This window comes from Drosophila pseudoobscura, chromosome X, assembly GCF_009870125.1.
Source record: "Drosophila pseudoobscura strain MV-25-SWS-2005 chromosome X, UCI_Dpse_MV25, whole genome shotgun sequence".
Taxonomy (NCBI): domain Eukaryota; kingdom Metazoa; phylum Arthropoda; class Insecta; order Diptera; family Drosophilidae; genus Drosophila; species Drosophila pseudoobscura.
In genome coordinates this window covers 56,280,101-56,295,064 of record NC_046683.1, presented here as the reverse complement: position 1 = coordinate 56,295,064, position 14,964 = coordinate 56,280,101, and the positions used below count along the sequence as shown (strand labels likewise).

General features: G+C 52.4%; 3 protein-coding genes across 3 annotated transcripts; 2 read left to right on the top strand and 1 right to left on the bottom strand.

Annotated features, from left to right (window-relative positions):
• Positions 1-3,530: 3,530 nt before the first annotated feature.
• Positions 3,531-4,820, top strand: Jhbp6 (Juvenile hormone binding protein 6). Its single transcript, XM_001352356.4, has 5 exons — positions 3,531-3,639; positions 3,787-3,879; positions 3,945-4,098; positions 4,167-4,450; positions 4,535-4,820. The coding sequence occupies exons 1-5, from the start codon at positions 3,531-3,533 to the stop codon at positions 4,732-4,734; spliced, it is 840 nt and encodes a 279-aa protein (XP_001352392.3). The 3' UTR covers positions 4,735-4,820.
• Positions 4,821-11,591: 6,771 nt separating this feature from the next.
• LOC4811933 (uncharacterized) lies at positions 11,592-12,381 on the bottom strand. Its single transcript, XM_001352357.2, has 2 exons — positions 12,244-12,381; positions 11,592-12,165 (listed from the first exon to the last, which is right to left on the bottom strand). The coding sequence occupies exons 1-2, from the start codon at positions 12,349-12,351 to the stop codon at positions 11,659-11,661; spliced, it is 615 nt and encodes a 204-aa protein (XP_001352393.2). The 5' UTR covers positions 12,352-12,381; the 3' UTR covers positions 11,592-11,658.
• A 260-nt stretch (positions 12,382-12,641) lies between these two features.
• LOC4812300 (uncharacterized) lies at positions 12,642-13,602 on the top strand. The gene is made up of 3 exons (XM_001352358.4): positions 12,642-12,735; positions 12,804-13,118; positions 13,232-13,602. Exons 1-3 carry the CDS (start codon positions 12,670-12,672, stop codon positions 13,445-13,447), a joined length of 597 nt encoding a protein of 198 aa, XP_001352394.2. The 5' UTR covers positions 12,642-12,669; the 3' UTR covers positions 13,448-13,602.
• The last annotated feature ends 1,362 nt before the right edge of the window (positions 13,603-14,964 follow it).

The following is a 14,964-nucleotide window of genomic DNA, read 5'->3' as shown; positions in this document are numbered from 1 at the left end:
GCACACGACGACTAATAGGTTTTCTTTGGCCATAGACTTAGTCAAACTGTTGGCTTGTCTGTGCAAATTTACTTGGAAGCCCCCCCCCTTCCTCCCCCATTGGAGTCGGAGTCGAAGTCTCGGTGTCGGTGTCGGATTGGTTCGGTTGGGGCTCTGTTTATAAATAGTTTAAATTTACATTGTGGGCTCGCTTGATGGCAAAAACTTTACAGACTCACAGACGTGGCCTAGGACGACGACGACGACGACGAGAAGCCCTTTCATTTGGCAGCTTCCGCCGGGCCTGCTCTGTGCTCCATTTCGGATCATATTTGTCCGCACATTAAATGCAAATAAAAGATATGCGTTTGGGTGTGCGAAAACATAGAACAACCGCAGTGATCGTTAATTAAGAACTCGCAAAAAGTTGTCCTCGCTGGCCGCTAATTAAATAATCCACCAAAAAGTCAAGCAATGCGCCAGGAAAAACTTTTCACCATCCCCCCTGCCCCCCTCACCCCCCTTCCCTTGTTTGCCACTAATCTATGCAAAGTTGGCCGGACACACACACACACACAAAAAAAAACTATTATGGAATTCCATTGAAAGTTAAAGTCAGAAAGTCGCGCAGGAAAAAATCCTAACGAAGGGCGCCAAAGAGAGGCGAAACTTTGCCTCCGGCTGTAACGAGTCAAAGTTTCAGTTCTGCTGATGAACTGCAGGACAGCAGGACAGCAGGACAGTGGGGCTGTGGGGCTGCAGGACTGTACCGGAACAAGGTCTGGTCACACATGTGGATGCGGTGGCCGGTGGCAGGAGGGGGAGGGCCATCTCTACCTACGTGGAAACCTGTCAGTTTAAGCCGCTTAGAGAAGGACGCTTTCTTTTTTCTTTTTTAAGGGTATATGCCACTTGTGCGTATGCGTAATATTTGTGAATATTATTCTCAATTTTTGTTTACTGCTTTCGTAATCAGAAATTTACATATTTGGGCCACTAAAATTAATTATAATGCAGCCGTCTGCAAAAAGGAGCGAGAGAGGGGGAGAGGGGGAGGGCTTACCAGGGCTGGAGAGCCACGTACAAATATTTACCAAAATAAAACACAAAAAGAAAAGCTTGCTGCGGTTTCTTCTGGGGTTTCGGCGGAGGTGGAGGGGGTGGGGGGGCAGTGCAGCCCTGGCATGGGAGAGAGCGAGAGAGCGAGAGATAAAGTCATGAATACAAAATGTGCCGCAGCTTTTGGTTTTGCGGCTCAGTTGGCAGTTCTTTTGGCCACACCCCCACACCCCCCACCCACCCCCCGCACACACATAACCCCACACATACCCTCACACATGGCAAAACTCATTTCATGGGTCAAGAGCTACAATCATCTGAACTATAGAAAGCGACAGAGAGGATAGAGGAGAGATAGAGAGAAACTGGCCAAAAATTGATTATGGTGGCAGCAACACTGCAATGCCCCCTGCCCCCTGCCCCCTACTCCCCGCCACACAGAGCATCCGCATGGGATCCACACGGCCGTGGCCAAGCAACTATCATCAAAATCCTATTAGTTGGATCTCTACCGTGCCGGGCCTGGGCCTGGGCCGTGCCTGGACCTGTGCCTGTGCCTGTGCCCGGCTTTGTCCTTGTCCAGTTGCCTGCATTTTGTCAGCGTTTATTTGGCAAATTAATTCCCCAAAAGGTAAGCCAAACTTGCGATTTGAAACAATCAGCGACCCCCCTCGGCCCCCCTTCGCACCGTCCCCCCACCTCACACGCAACTTCCGAGTCCTTTTGTCCTTTTTCTGTCCAGCTGCAGCTGTTGTTTGCCCCCAACGGCCACAGGAGAGAGTCCAGGGCAGACAAAGGGGGCTTCGCAGGGACTAAGGCTGGCCCCCCCTCGAAAGGGCTGGCGACTACGCTACTGGGAAGAAAGCAAAGCAGAGGACGGACACACACACACACACACACACAGACTCACACATATACAATTTGTGACAATTCCTTTTTGCGGATTAATATTTGCTCTGTCTCTGGTCCCAGGTCCCCGGTCCCCTGCCCTCTCACCGGTTGCGCCTTTATTTGTCTCGCTGCCCTTTTCCTGTTTCCTGCCCTCCCCCCCCCCCCCTCCACTTCATGCAAATTAACTTGGAGAATTTTTTGGGCAACTCTGGGGAAGCCCCAAAGAATCTCTCTTTCTCTCGCTTTCTCTCGCTCTCTCTTCGAGATAATTATTTGTGATGTTGTGCTCATTGTTTTAGGACTTAATTATGCTGCAGGAGCGGCCCCCCTGTCCAACCCTGTCCGCCCCTGGCCACCCCTGGCCGACCCTGTCCGTCCCTGTCCGCCCAAGTCCGTCCCTGTCCGCTCCTGGCTGCCCCTGGGCGCCCCTGGCCGACCCTGTCCGCCCCTGACCGCCCCTGACCGCCCCTGACCGCCCCTGACCGCCCCTGTCCGTCCCTGTCCGCCTTTGTCCGCCCCTGTCCGCCCCTGTCCGCCTCTGTCCGCTCCACTGGTCGAATGATTATTACGGCGGATAAGCCAAATGGGTTTACTTTCATATTTTTAAGTTCTGCCCCCCTCCCCCTCCACAAAGAGACGCCACCTGAAGGGGGGGAGAGAAATCGCATTTAATTTGATTTTCCCTCGATGGGGCTTTCGGTGTTTCGGACTTTCGGAATCCATCAATGCAATAACTTAATTTATGAAATGAGCGCAATAAATCAGTTTCTTTGGCCAAGAACTTCACTTAGTTGATTGCCCCTTAAAAAACGCACGAGACACGAGGCATGGGGCATGGGGCAATGAAAAATTGCTGACTTCTTGCAAGGAGTTTCCCCCCACTTTTCCAGGGGGTGGGGGTGGTGGGGGGGCACACACAACTGACAGCTATCCTGATATATGGGGGCCATAGAGACTTGTTTCTTGTTTCTCCTTCGGTCCTAAGACCTCCGTTGACGGACAGTAATTCCCTTTGCTGGGGGACGGGCGGGACGGCAGACTTCCACCTGCGGTGTCCAGATGTTTGTCCACGCGATGTTGCAACAACCAGCCGGTCGGCCAAGTGTCAACATTCGTTTCGTTTCCCCACACAGCGATCCGATACGATACGATACGATACGATACGATGCAAGCGATCGATCGATGACGAAACGCCAGTGGAAACTGTGGAAACTGTGGAAACTGTGGAAACTGTGGAAACTGCCGCAGCAAGTGCTCAACAACTATCGTACTACTGTTCTCTTGGCAGCCAGCAGATTGGCCAACAAGCCAGCAGGCCAACAAGCCAACAGGCCAACAACTGCAGACGCTATGGCTATGGCTATGGCTATGGCTATGGCTATGGCTATGGCTATGGCTATGGGGATTGCGAAATATTCGCAAGCCACTCAAATCAAGTTTCGTTTGAACGAAAGCCGCGCTCAAAATATGGAAATCGAAATCGAAATTGGGCTTTTCATTCAGTTCATTTTCAGTTTTCATTTGCAGTCCGCTGGAGCTGGTCGACATTGGGCCCCAGGCACTGGACACAGGCGGTTCCTCGAATCTTGAACGCGTAAACGATGAGTCTGCCCTCGGAACGTGGATGGTCTTGGCTGGTGGCTGGTGGCCTGGGCTTGGCCTTGGCCGTTTCCCTGGTTCGAGGAGACGATGGGTTTCTCACAGAGCCGCGTAAGTGTAGAGAGCAGAGACCCTACTCTAGGGTCCCCGTGCCCCGGAGATCCCGGCCCCTGGCCAACCAAATATTGCACCACTAAACCGGATCTCTGTTTCTCTGGCTTCTCGCCGTGTCTCTTTAAACCGAATATCGAACCGCAGCAGATTACATCAAGGAGTGTAGGATAGCCGATAGGAACTTTGTCAACTGCTCGACCCAGAGCATCCAGCAGCTCTTCGACAAGCTCAACGACGGTGAGTAGCCCAGCCCAGGTGTCTGTAGATCCCCATCCCCATCGCCATTTGGATACCCTTCGCAGGCATACCCGGCCTCACGAGCATCAAGAGCTTCGATCCGTTCCACCTGAACCGCATCCGGATCTCGCAGGGCAACAGCAACGCGATCAATCTCAAAGTGGAGCTGGCGAATGTCAAGATCGTGGGCTTTGGCCACACCCATGTCCTGGAGAGCCAGTAAGTCACCAGCCAGTAAGCCAACCCACCATTGGGGACACCCGATTGACCCTCTGCCATCCCTTCAGGGTCTTCAAGAAGGACTACAGCTGGAAGACAACCTTCACGCTGCCGGTGATGAAGCTCAAGGGCGACTACAGCCTGTTCGGGCGCATTCTGCTCATCCCCCTGAATGGGCGGGGCCAGGTGTTCCTCGACGCCGACAACATGACGGTGACGATGCACACCAAGACGCGACTGTACTCGAAGGGGGGCTTCACCTTCTACAACGTGACCAACTGCCGCGTCGACTTCAAGATGGATGGCCTCCGGTCGTACTTCTCCAATCTGTTCAACGGCAACAAGCAGTTGGGTGAGTGCGACCCGTTCCGTGCCCCCGTGCCCCCGTGCCCCCCCCTGGCCCCCTCTTGATATGTTGCCGTTTTCCTTGCCACAGAGGACAGCACCAACAAGTTCTTCAACGACAACTGGCGCATGCTGGCCGATGCCCTCTACACGGTGATCACCCAGACCATCGAGGACATTCTGCTGGACGTCCTCAAGAAGATATTCCACTACATTCCAGCCAACTTCTTTGTGAGCGACATTCCAACGCCCGAGCAGCTCTACGGGAAGGCCAAGCCGAAGCCCAAATGAACGACTGGGGATCTGGGAGCGGTGGAGGGACTGGAGGGAATGGCAGTGGCAGTGGGAGTGGGAAAATCGGGAAAGGTAAATCTTTAGTCGAGTCAATAATAAAGTGTGCGACAAAACAACAGCTCTGGAGAACCCTTTAACCTACCAGCACCAATCAGGGCTACACACACACACACACTGCTGACCTTCGCTCCTGCTCTCCTCTCGAAGGCATTAGTGTCCTTCAACTGTTGCCTTAGTGGCCGCATAGAAGTCCCAGACACTGTCCGGCCCGGCTCGGACCGCTCAAATATATCAGGATGGACGTCAGCAGAAGCTAGTCAATGCAGCCCCCCGTCCGACGTCCCGTGCAACAAACGACTGCATTCTGCAAATAGAGCCATAAACAAAGGGGATTGGGGGGATGGGGGGATTGGGGGGATGGGGGGATTGGGGGGATGGTGGGTAACCGCACATATGCCAAAGTCAAAACCGGAACCGGAAACGCGACCAGAAATAAAGGCGGAGCCGCGTGTTCAAATTAATTGCCGCAAACAGACCCCAGACCCCAAATTAATTTACATTTTTTATGCAGGTTTTCCAGTCCCTTTTTTTTGTTTGTTGTATGCCCTGTAGAAGCAGGGTATATGGGTTATCCCAGCGAAAAGGGAAGAGGGTAGGGCTTTGGTCGAGTCCATGGCTGGAGATTGGAGCCAAATGTGGGGTGTGGCGCCTCACAAGCCATCCGAATCGTTTCGAGGGTATCTTTCAGTCGAAATCGTCCCGCAGAGCCCTCGCACTCCTTTGGTTTGGGGCATCATTGGCTTTTTGAAGCCTGCCAATAATTTGTTGCAACTGCTGTTGTTGCTGTTGCTGTTGTTGCCGCTGCTGTTGCAGATGCCACAATTAAAACGTTTGGCGCAGCGGCCCAGCCATTACAAATGCCAAACAATTAGTTTAAATTTAATGCGCAATGCGTTTTCGGCCTTTTAGTTGCAACATTCTGCGGTTTGCGGCGGCCCCTCCCCTCCGCTGCGCCTCTTTTTCTCGCAAGCGACAAATCTCGTGCGTGATTGCAATAAATTCGCCGCGTTCTGGGCCCAAAAGACAGCCCCGAAAATGCAGTCGGAGCACCCAAGGTAAACAGACAATAGCACGGGCAGCAGGGAGGGGGGCAGAGGGGCAGAGGGGCAGAGGGGGATCCCCAGCAGACAATGGGAGAGCAGGAAAAACCAAAAGACAAACACAAAAGGAAAAACTATCCCCGGAGCGGGGGGCAGCGAGGCAGCGAGGCAGGGAGGCAGGGCATTGCGGAAACAGTCCCCGAAAGTATTTCAATATTCCCAGCCAATGTTGTTCAATATTTGCTGTGGCTGTGCCTGTGCCCCAGCCAGTGCCACATATGCATGCCCCCCGCCAAGCCCCCCGCTCGACGGGGGGGGGGCCCACGTGCTTTGTGTTGGCTGGGCCTCGGGTCCCGCCTAAAAGTATGCAGCGACTTTTAAAGCCCCCACCCCAAAGGCGCGCCTTTAATTTACACCTTTTTTTTAAGAGTGTTTCAAAACGTTTCGGCACACTGCTTGGGGGTTTTCCAGCCGCTTGGATTCATAACATATTTTTGACCATTTTCTAAAAAGGGCCTAACTGGGCTAAAAGAGCGTAAAAGGGGCTCAAAGAGGCTCTAAATAGTCTCAAATCTGAACTAAAAACGGTTCAAAATCGATTCCAATTGTATTTGCAATTTTGTAAAATATTTCTTGATGAATTTCGAACATTTTGGACCTAGGAAAAGGTAAAAAATTCCTATTTTTAGCAAGTTATAGACTTCCAGTCCCTCATGGATGCCCTTTCAACGAGTTTGAGCCACGATCCAAGGCCGCTTTGGGTGTTTAGAAAGCACTGCTATCGCATTTGCTGCCCCTTGAGGTTTATTCGGGGGCGAAAAAGTTCGTCAACAAAGTGCAACGAACAGTGGGCTGCTGGCCTTTCGGCCCGCACTTGACTAATGGCCCAATTAGATGCCATAAATTAAATATTTAATTATAATGTCCAGTGCCGTTGGCCAATTAATTAATACATAATTTCAAATTAAATGCTGTCACTGCACGAGGGTTAATTCAGGAGAGCATCGAGAGCATGGAGAGCATGGAGAGCATCCTGCAGAGCAGGGAAAAATGTGTCCCACTGGAGTGCCAGGAGTGCCAGGAGTGCATGAACTTTAAAGCCCGAATAATACGAATTTATGGCCAAATAATTGCAATCTCATTAGGACACTCGGCCGGCAAACCGAAACACGGACATGACACGGACACCGAGCGGTCCGAGTGGTCCGAGTGGTCCGAGAGGTCCGAGCGGGCCAATTTGCCGTGTGTTAAAATAAATATTCGCATTTTGTGAAATATTTAACAATAATTGAGCGTAAAATAATCGCCCAGCACCGCCCTCGATGGAGATAAAGCCCCCTCTGCAGCCGCATTCAACGACATGCATCCCGGGGTCCGGGTCCGGCTCTGGCTACGGCTCTGGCTCCGGCCGGAGTGCGTTAATTGCAGTTGCCGTTGCACAGGACACGGATTGCGGCGACAGCGACAATTGTAATTAAATAGACACCACAAATGCACCCCCTGCCCCCGGTCCCTGGCCCCCTGCCCCCTGCCCCCCGCCCCCTGCTCCCGGCCACCGGACAGCTGTGGAGCCCATGGCATCTGTGGTGCGTTCAATGGGAATTCCCAGATAAAGATATTATTTTGGGGGGAATGCATTCGATTAGGGGATACAGAGATACCATATTATTGGATGCATCTCGAACCTCCAGGAATTTAGAAATCTGCGGAATTTTTGGAGCCATTCAGATCCCATATAGAATTAAGAGGAAATATATAAATAATCGAATAATTGAGGAATATTTTATAGTTTTTTCCAAGGCGGGCAAACCCTCGAGGGATGCATGAATCTTGTTTTTATAAATGCCAGACTTTTCCCTAGAATTCCCAAATATTCACTTTCCATCCGATTCCGCCCACTGTGCCCTGGAGGCTGTTCATTTATTGGAAATTATTGAGTTGTTGGCATTAATTTTAGCACACACATAGGTGGAAAATAGTGGAGCTATTGCCCCATTGGGGGGCTGTGGTTCGCTGGCAATTTTCGAGCGTTTAATGAGCTCTTCCACGTTAATGGGAATCTCGTAAAAATAAACAACATTTCGAGCCCGAGCCCAGGCCCGAGCCCCAGGGCCATTAGGCGGAATTTTCGGTCATTGTCATTGGATGAATTGGACCTATCATCGCACCACCCCCCCTCAAAGCCCGCCGCCGCCCCCCCGTCGAGAGCTCCATCAATATTCAGCCAGTTTTCCGGCTTATTTGCACAAATTTTGTTGACACACACAGACAGAGAGGCGGAGAGCGGAGGATCTGCCCAATCGGGAAGGGAACAAACAATCAGGGAATGGCAGGAGCTTAGCAGACTTCCGCAGGAGCAGGGGGAGGAGGAGGAGGAGGTGGGGGAGCGGCAGCCAGAGGCAGTGGCAACGCTTTACAAGATTTTATTTACACCTTCTGCGAAAATGTTTACACTTCAACAGACAGCGGCAATAAGCGAGGAGTCCGCTCCAGGACCAGGACCAGGACCAGGACCTCCCCCCAGCCCGAAATGAGCAATATGTAAACCTCCAGGACGCCAAAGGCAGGGCCCCCCAAACAATTGAAAGTGGATTTCCACCTGGGAACAAAAAAAAAGAAAAGAAACGACTCAAACGGCAAGGAGCCACCACCACGAATCCTCGCATAAAAAGAATACCCTTAGAAGCTTGAAAAAAATACGGAAAATGCCAACGGGGCCTGCATAATGCGAGGAACTAGAACTAGGAGAGGGGAGGGGAGGGATGGAGGGAGAGCCTTGTCATAGCGTAAATTTATGTAAAAATTTGTAGCAATTGCAATAAGTTGGTCGACAAGGAGGACGCCGCTGACGACGCCGCCGGCGGCGAGCAGGAACAAATAAATTCTTTCGATTCTAGTCAGTTTTTTTTATGCGGATAGAGGGGGAGGGGAAGGGGGCTGGCAGGCCCCACCTCTGGGCTTCAGTTGGGGTATAACTTTATTTTAAATGCATTAAAACTTTAGCAAAAACTGATTACCAAATGCCTGCCTCGCCCGATTATTTGCCAAGCCCTTCATGATGTCTGAGCCGAGAGCCCGGCACAGAGCCCGGCACAGAGCCAATAATGTACAAGACAAAGATGCCAAAAGACTGTGAAAATTAACTCTCAGCTGGCAAAATGCTTCAAAGTGCAAATATTGGGCTCGGTCTGGGGCCCTTTGACTGGCGTCGCACCCCGCCCCCTGCCCCCCGCCAAGAGAAAGGAGGTCCGAAGATGGGGATACCCTAGGCGGTTGTTCCAGCATTCCCCCGGGGGGAATGTCTTGCCTGGCAACTGTGGCATTAGTGCCTCGAAAGTGCATCCTCCATGCCCCTTGAAAGAGTATTAAAAGCCTGAGATTTCATCTGTTACTCGCTGTCGTCGACTGTTATTTTTGGCAATCTGTTTGTTTGCCGATTGTCTGTCTGTCAGTTATGCCGGGTCCCCATCCCCCCCCTCCTGGTACACGGCCTGATTTAATAAGAATTCATTTCTTTTCGGCTGGGCCCGCCCTTTTCCTTCGTTGCAATTAACATAATTTTTGTAAGTGGATTTTCATAGTTGAACAAACTCCGGCTACGGCTTCAGCTACGGCTACGGCTCCGACTCCGGCTCGCGGCATTTGCGAAAACTTTAAATTTCAATTCACTCAAGCTCGCGAAAAACAAAAAAAAAAGAGAAGAGTGGGAGAGAAACTTTTGGCAAAGCCATTGAACCCGACAATCAAGAGACTCGGAGCCATCCATCTATCCGTCCGTCCATCCGTCCGTCCATCCGTCCGATATGGCGACCGGAGAGACTTCAAATATAGTTTAACACCCTTTCGCCTTTCTTTTTGGCCTGGCCCCTGGCGCGGGGCCACCATTTGCATTCCAATTGAAGTTTGATTTCGACTGCAGATCGGAGACGGAGCGAATGCAAATTTTTTGGGAGCGGGGCGGGGGGGGGGGGGGATTGCTAACCCAAAGAACCGCCGCTTTCGGGGTTAAGGTCTTGCCGGAATCTTCAATTGAAATGTAGAAAGCGTCGTCGCCAGCAACAGCGCTGGGAAGAAGACCTGTGATATAATCTAGGGGGCAGTTCAACGAACCCTGCCCCACCCGCCCATCCGCCCATCCGCCCCATCATAACTGGGAGTGGTGGTGGTCTATCATCCATAACTGGGCCGTGAATCCATAACCCAACCCACAGTCAGTGGTCGCCGGTCGACGGCTCATCAATATTCTTCCTTCCCTTGGGTTCGATTTGCATATATCTAACCCAATTTCTAGGTTTTCTTCGAGCTCTTCGCACTCTTCGGAGTCTTCGGATTGCCGCGAGTCGTTTTATTATCTCACATAATTTATTTGCCGGTTATTCCAGCAGCAGAACTATTTAAATGCAATTTGGAAACGGATTTTGGCCCGGGTCTATCGGGTTTTATGCGAGCACCTGATTGGAATCGAAGAGTGCCCAATCCCCAATCCCCAATCAATCTGCGACAATGTGACAATAATAATTGATAACCTTATAGCCGAAAAAAACGCGACAACTCGATTGCATTTCATTTACAGCCAGCAGGCAACAGGCAATGGAATAAATTCAATAAAAGTCACTCAAATGTCGATAATTGAATGCGTATACAACAGAAGAAACAGAAACAGCAACAGAAACAGAACGGAACGAAACGTACAAAAATTAACATTTTTATATAACAAATTTAATTTCGGACAATTCAAGCGAAACGATAATTGCATAAATTTACAGCCAGCCCCCTTTCCGCGCCCCCGTGGACGGAAGGACACTGCGAAAGATGGAACAACAGACACATAAACGGGTGGACGGGATGGACATCCATATCCATTATTCAAAGTAACACTCGGAGAGCCGAGACACGGCTGAAGCAATTACGATCAGGCCCCGGCTACGGTCCCGAAATGATATAGGGGTAGCTCTGTGCAGGGAGAGAGAGAACGCTCCTCAAAGGAGCCGCCAGCCTCTAAGTTATTGCACTTTTCTACGCGAGATTTATCGCCCTCGCAACGAGGCCGGGCCTTAGATATATAGATGGGGTAAAAAGCCAAGTATTTGGCTACCGGAATGACTCATGGACTCATGGAGTGGCGCTGTCAACGACTCTCAAACGCGGCAGCGATGTGCAGTGCATCCTTAATTACAGCCGGGGCTGCGGGCGGAGGGGGGTGCCCTGTCTCTATCTCTTAGATATCTACAAGTTTTTGTGCCAAGTTCCGTAGGCTCTGGTTACGTGGCTATTCGGGATCTGCTTATGAATATGGGACCTGACTATGGCCGACTCTCGCCGTCTGACATGTGTGTGGGTGCCATGTGGGTGCCATGTGGGTGCCATGTGGGGGGTGGGGTGTGGTGTCTCCACTCGAGCAGTTCCTACCTAAATCATTGTCGTCTGTTGCTCATCAGGTGCACCCATCCTCTGGTGCCCCTCCGCCCCCCCTCTGGTGCCATTATCATCGTCATCAATTGCGCTGCCTCCGCCGACGGCTGCCTGCAGACAGCTTGTCACCGTCGTCGTCGTCGTCGTCGTCGTCGTTGGGCAAACATGCGAATTTCGCAGTCGAGCAGGCAAACACGTGACGAGATGGAGAGAAGCCTCTGGGATGGAATGGGATGCGCACCGGAGTGCAGGGGGAATGGGGAGCAGCACAAGGCGACAATGACGACGTCAATCGTGCGACAAAAGGCATTTTGCATACTAAACTACAGACAGTCTGGGGTTCTGGGTTCTCGTGTCTTTATTGGGGGAAGCTCTCTCCCTGTCTCTCTCTCGCTGTCTCTCTCTCTTCTCAGCCTAGGCTGAACCTCTTGAGATTGTCGAATCCCTTGGACTTGTCGATGCGCCCATAGATGGTGGTCCGCGAGAGCATCTCGTTCTTGGGCCTGAGAATGAGGACGACCAGCTTGAAGTTCGCCTCGGGCAGGAAGCTGGGCAGCGTCTCCTCGTCCACCCTATAGCCGCGGAGGCTGTAGGTGCCGCTCCGGACGGGGCACTCCTTGAAGAAGCTGCCGTGCTTGAGCAGGTCGTCGTAGAGGAGCCGCACCAGGGGATCCGAGCTGCGCTGCTTCATCATCTTGCAGAAGTTCACGGTTCGGTTGATCAGGGTCGAGTAGTTGCCCGTGTCCGTCTCCAGGGCCACGTTGATCTGCAGCTGGACGTCCGGGAGGTCCGCGTGTGTGGTCACGTCCACGCTGATCCTCGAGTCGCCCGAGTCGTTGTGCAGCTGCACGTTCAGGTCCACGACTTTGCCGTTGGCCTCGCACTCCACGCCCGTGAGGATCACCTTGAAAGAACGCTGCGGGGGGGGAGGAGGGTCATTTAGTCGGTGCTGCAGAGTGTTTCCTCATCCCCCCGCACGACCCGGGAAACTCACCCAGGCGCCCGTCATGGGGCCAAGCACCAAGAGCAGCAGCACCGGGGAGTACCAGCACCAGCTCGAGCTGGAGCTCGAGCTTCGGTTGAGCGTGGGCACCACACGCATCTTGTTTCAATTTACCCACTGGGGGGACACTGGGACACTTTTGCAATTAGCCGCCACTTATATATTCCGGCAATTGGGCGATTAGTCAGGCCTCAATGGAGGGCAAAGCGGTGCGGGCATTAGGCAGCCCCCAAATCGATCCAATCGGTGGCCACGGGGAATTAGGTCAACTAAATGGAGGTGGATATGGACTTTGGAAACGCACTGAGGCCTGCCCGATCGAAATCGCAATTACTTGGACCATTAGCAGCCTGGATCGGCTATAAAAGGCGGGCCAGCCGCCGAGAAGAGCCAGTGAAGTCCACGAGCTGGTCCATCATGTTACCGAAGACTCTAGTTGTGGTGCAAGTCCTGCTGGCCATCTGCCACGGCTCCCTGGCCGAGGTGAGTGCTCGTTTTGGGCCTTCAAGCCGGTTCTAATCCCCCTTCCTCCGCTCCTCCACTCCGCCCAGAAAATGATGCGGCCCAAATTCAAGGAGATCAAAATCTGGAGCGACGAGAAGTTCGTCAGCCACAAGGTGGTGTACGACAACAGCGATCCGCATCTGAACTTCTCGATGGAGGTGCACCAGGAGCTGAAGGACGTCGACATCCACCTGGAGGTGCGCATCACCAACAAGGTGGACTCCCACTACACGACCACCCTGGTGACCACCCTCAACGTGTGCCGCATCCTGGGCTTCGCGAACCAGTCGCCCGTGGGCCGGTTCGTGCACGGCTTCATCCGGGAGTTCGGCCACATCATCGACAACTGCCCCATCGCCAAGGTGAGTGCCGCATCCACAGAGAGTCCCCGTCTCACGGCCAGGCCACGTTCCAGGGCCGGTACAAGCTGCATCGCAAACTCCCCCCCCACTCACTCCGCACTCGTCACTTACAGGGCGCGTACTTCATCAACAAGTTCTGGTGGCCCGAGGACCCGACCACCGCCATGCTGCCGGAGCTCGAGTTCGACATCATCTGGCAGGCCCATCTCCTGGACGCCGCCAAGAAGCGCACCCTCATAATGGACGATCACTTCACCGGGGAGTTCAACGTCCAGGACGTGAACAACCTCAAGCCTGGCATATTCGCCATGCTGCCCAAGACCGTCTAGGAGCGGTGCCTCCTCAATGGTGATCCCCCGCCGCCGCCACCGCCCCCTTCCCGGGATCGTGTCTCATGTCTCAATGGTATTTTTCGTGTTTTTTTTTTCTCTCTCTCTATCTGTATCTCTCCCTCTCACTCACTTTCATGTTAGCCGCAGCAAAAGCAAATAAAATTGTTTACCAACAACAAGAGCAGGTCTCCTAAAAGTATCGCCGGGGGGGGCCTGGTGGTGTTCCCCTAAAATCTGTCTATCCATCAGTGTCATCTTCTATTAGATTTGTCATATTTTTGGGCATTTGAAACGTTCGTACGGCGTGACACTCGACATTTGCATGGTTTTTGGCGCCGCATCCACAAATTGAATTAAAATGGAGCGCCATCCCGGGTGCCCCGGGTGCCCCGGGTGCCCCGGGTGCCCCGAGCCCCGGATGAAAACAAAAGGCCCACAAAAGGTCCAAATATCATCGAATTATTATTCAATATATTCGCAATGAAATGTTTGCCAATTGTGTGTGTTTGTGTCCGTCGTGTTTATTGTGATCCGGCGTTGACGGTGACAGTTTTTAAAAACGCTTTTGGCCATTTGAAGGTGGCCCCAGCTCTCGGGGGGCTATCGGGGGGCTCTCGGGTGTTTTATGATTTATGAGTGGGGGGACTGGCTGACTGGATTCACTGAGGAAGCAATAAAGCGACTGTAACAATGCCAACGGAATGCTAACAAGTTGCCACTGATTGCCAATCACAATTTCAATTTCAATTACCGCGCATAATGGGCCTCGAAAAGGGGCAACGGAATACAAGCAGCACAAATCTCTCGACAAATCTGCAAGCCCCCTTGCCCGCCCCCCTGGACCACAAAGGGAAATAGGGGGGTGGTGGGGGGGGTAAAAAAAAAGGTGCAAAAAGGTGAATTTCATTGTGCTAAGCCCTCGAAAATGCCCCGATCCGATCCACACACACACAATGCATTTGTTTTCACTTTGTTGAACTTGGGGAAAACTTTTTCAACGGCCAAGAAAAAGTTGAGGGGTCAAGCCAACGGCCATTTAAGCTCCATTAGACAGGCACACAAAGCCACACCCCTCCGCACCCCCCGCCCACCGCCCCCCGCCACGAAGTCGTGGGCCAGCTGCTCTCCACCCACCCACACCCCCCACGGAGGCACCCCAAAAGGGTTCTTCCGATTGCAGTAAATCTTGAAAAATTGCCATTCAATGCAAACATTTTGAAAACATTCATCAATAAGTTGGCTACGACTTGGGAGCCACCCCCCGAACCACCCTCATCCCCCGCCCACCCCCCAGGCAATGAACATTTCTCTAATGTGGCGTTAAGGTCCCTGCAACGACAGGCAGATTTCTCCCGGTGGAAGGACCACTTGGCAGCCTCACACATATGCCACATGCCACATGCCACAGGCCAGCCAGCCAGCCAGCCAGCCAGCACGACTTGCATCCCAGCCAGCCAGTCAAATCTGTCCATTTGGCTAATAAATCCTTGAGCAGCTTATTGAGCAACGTCTGC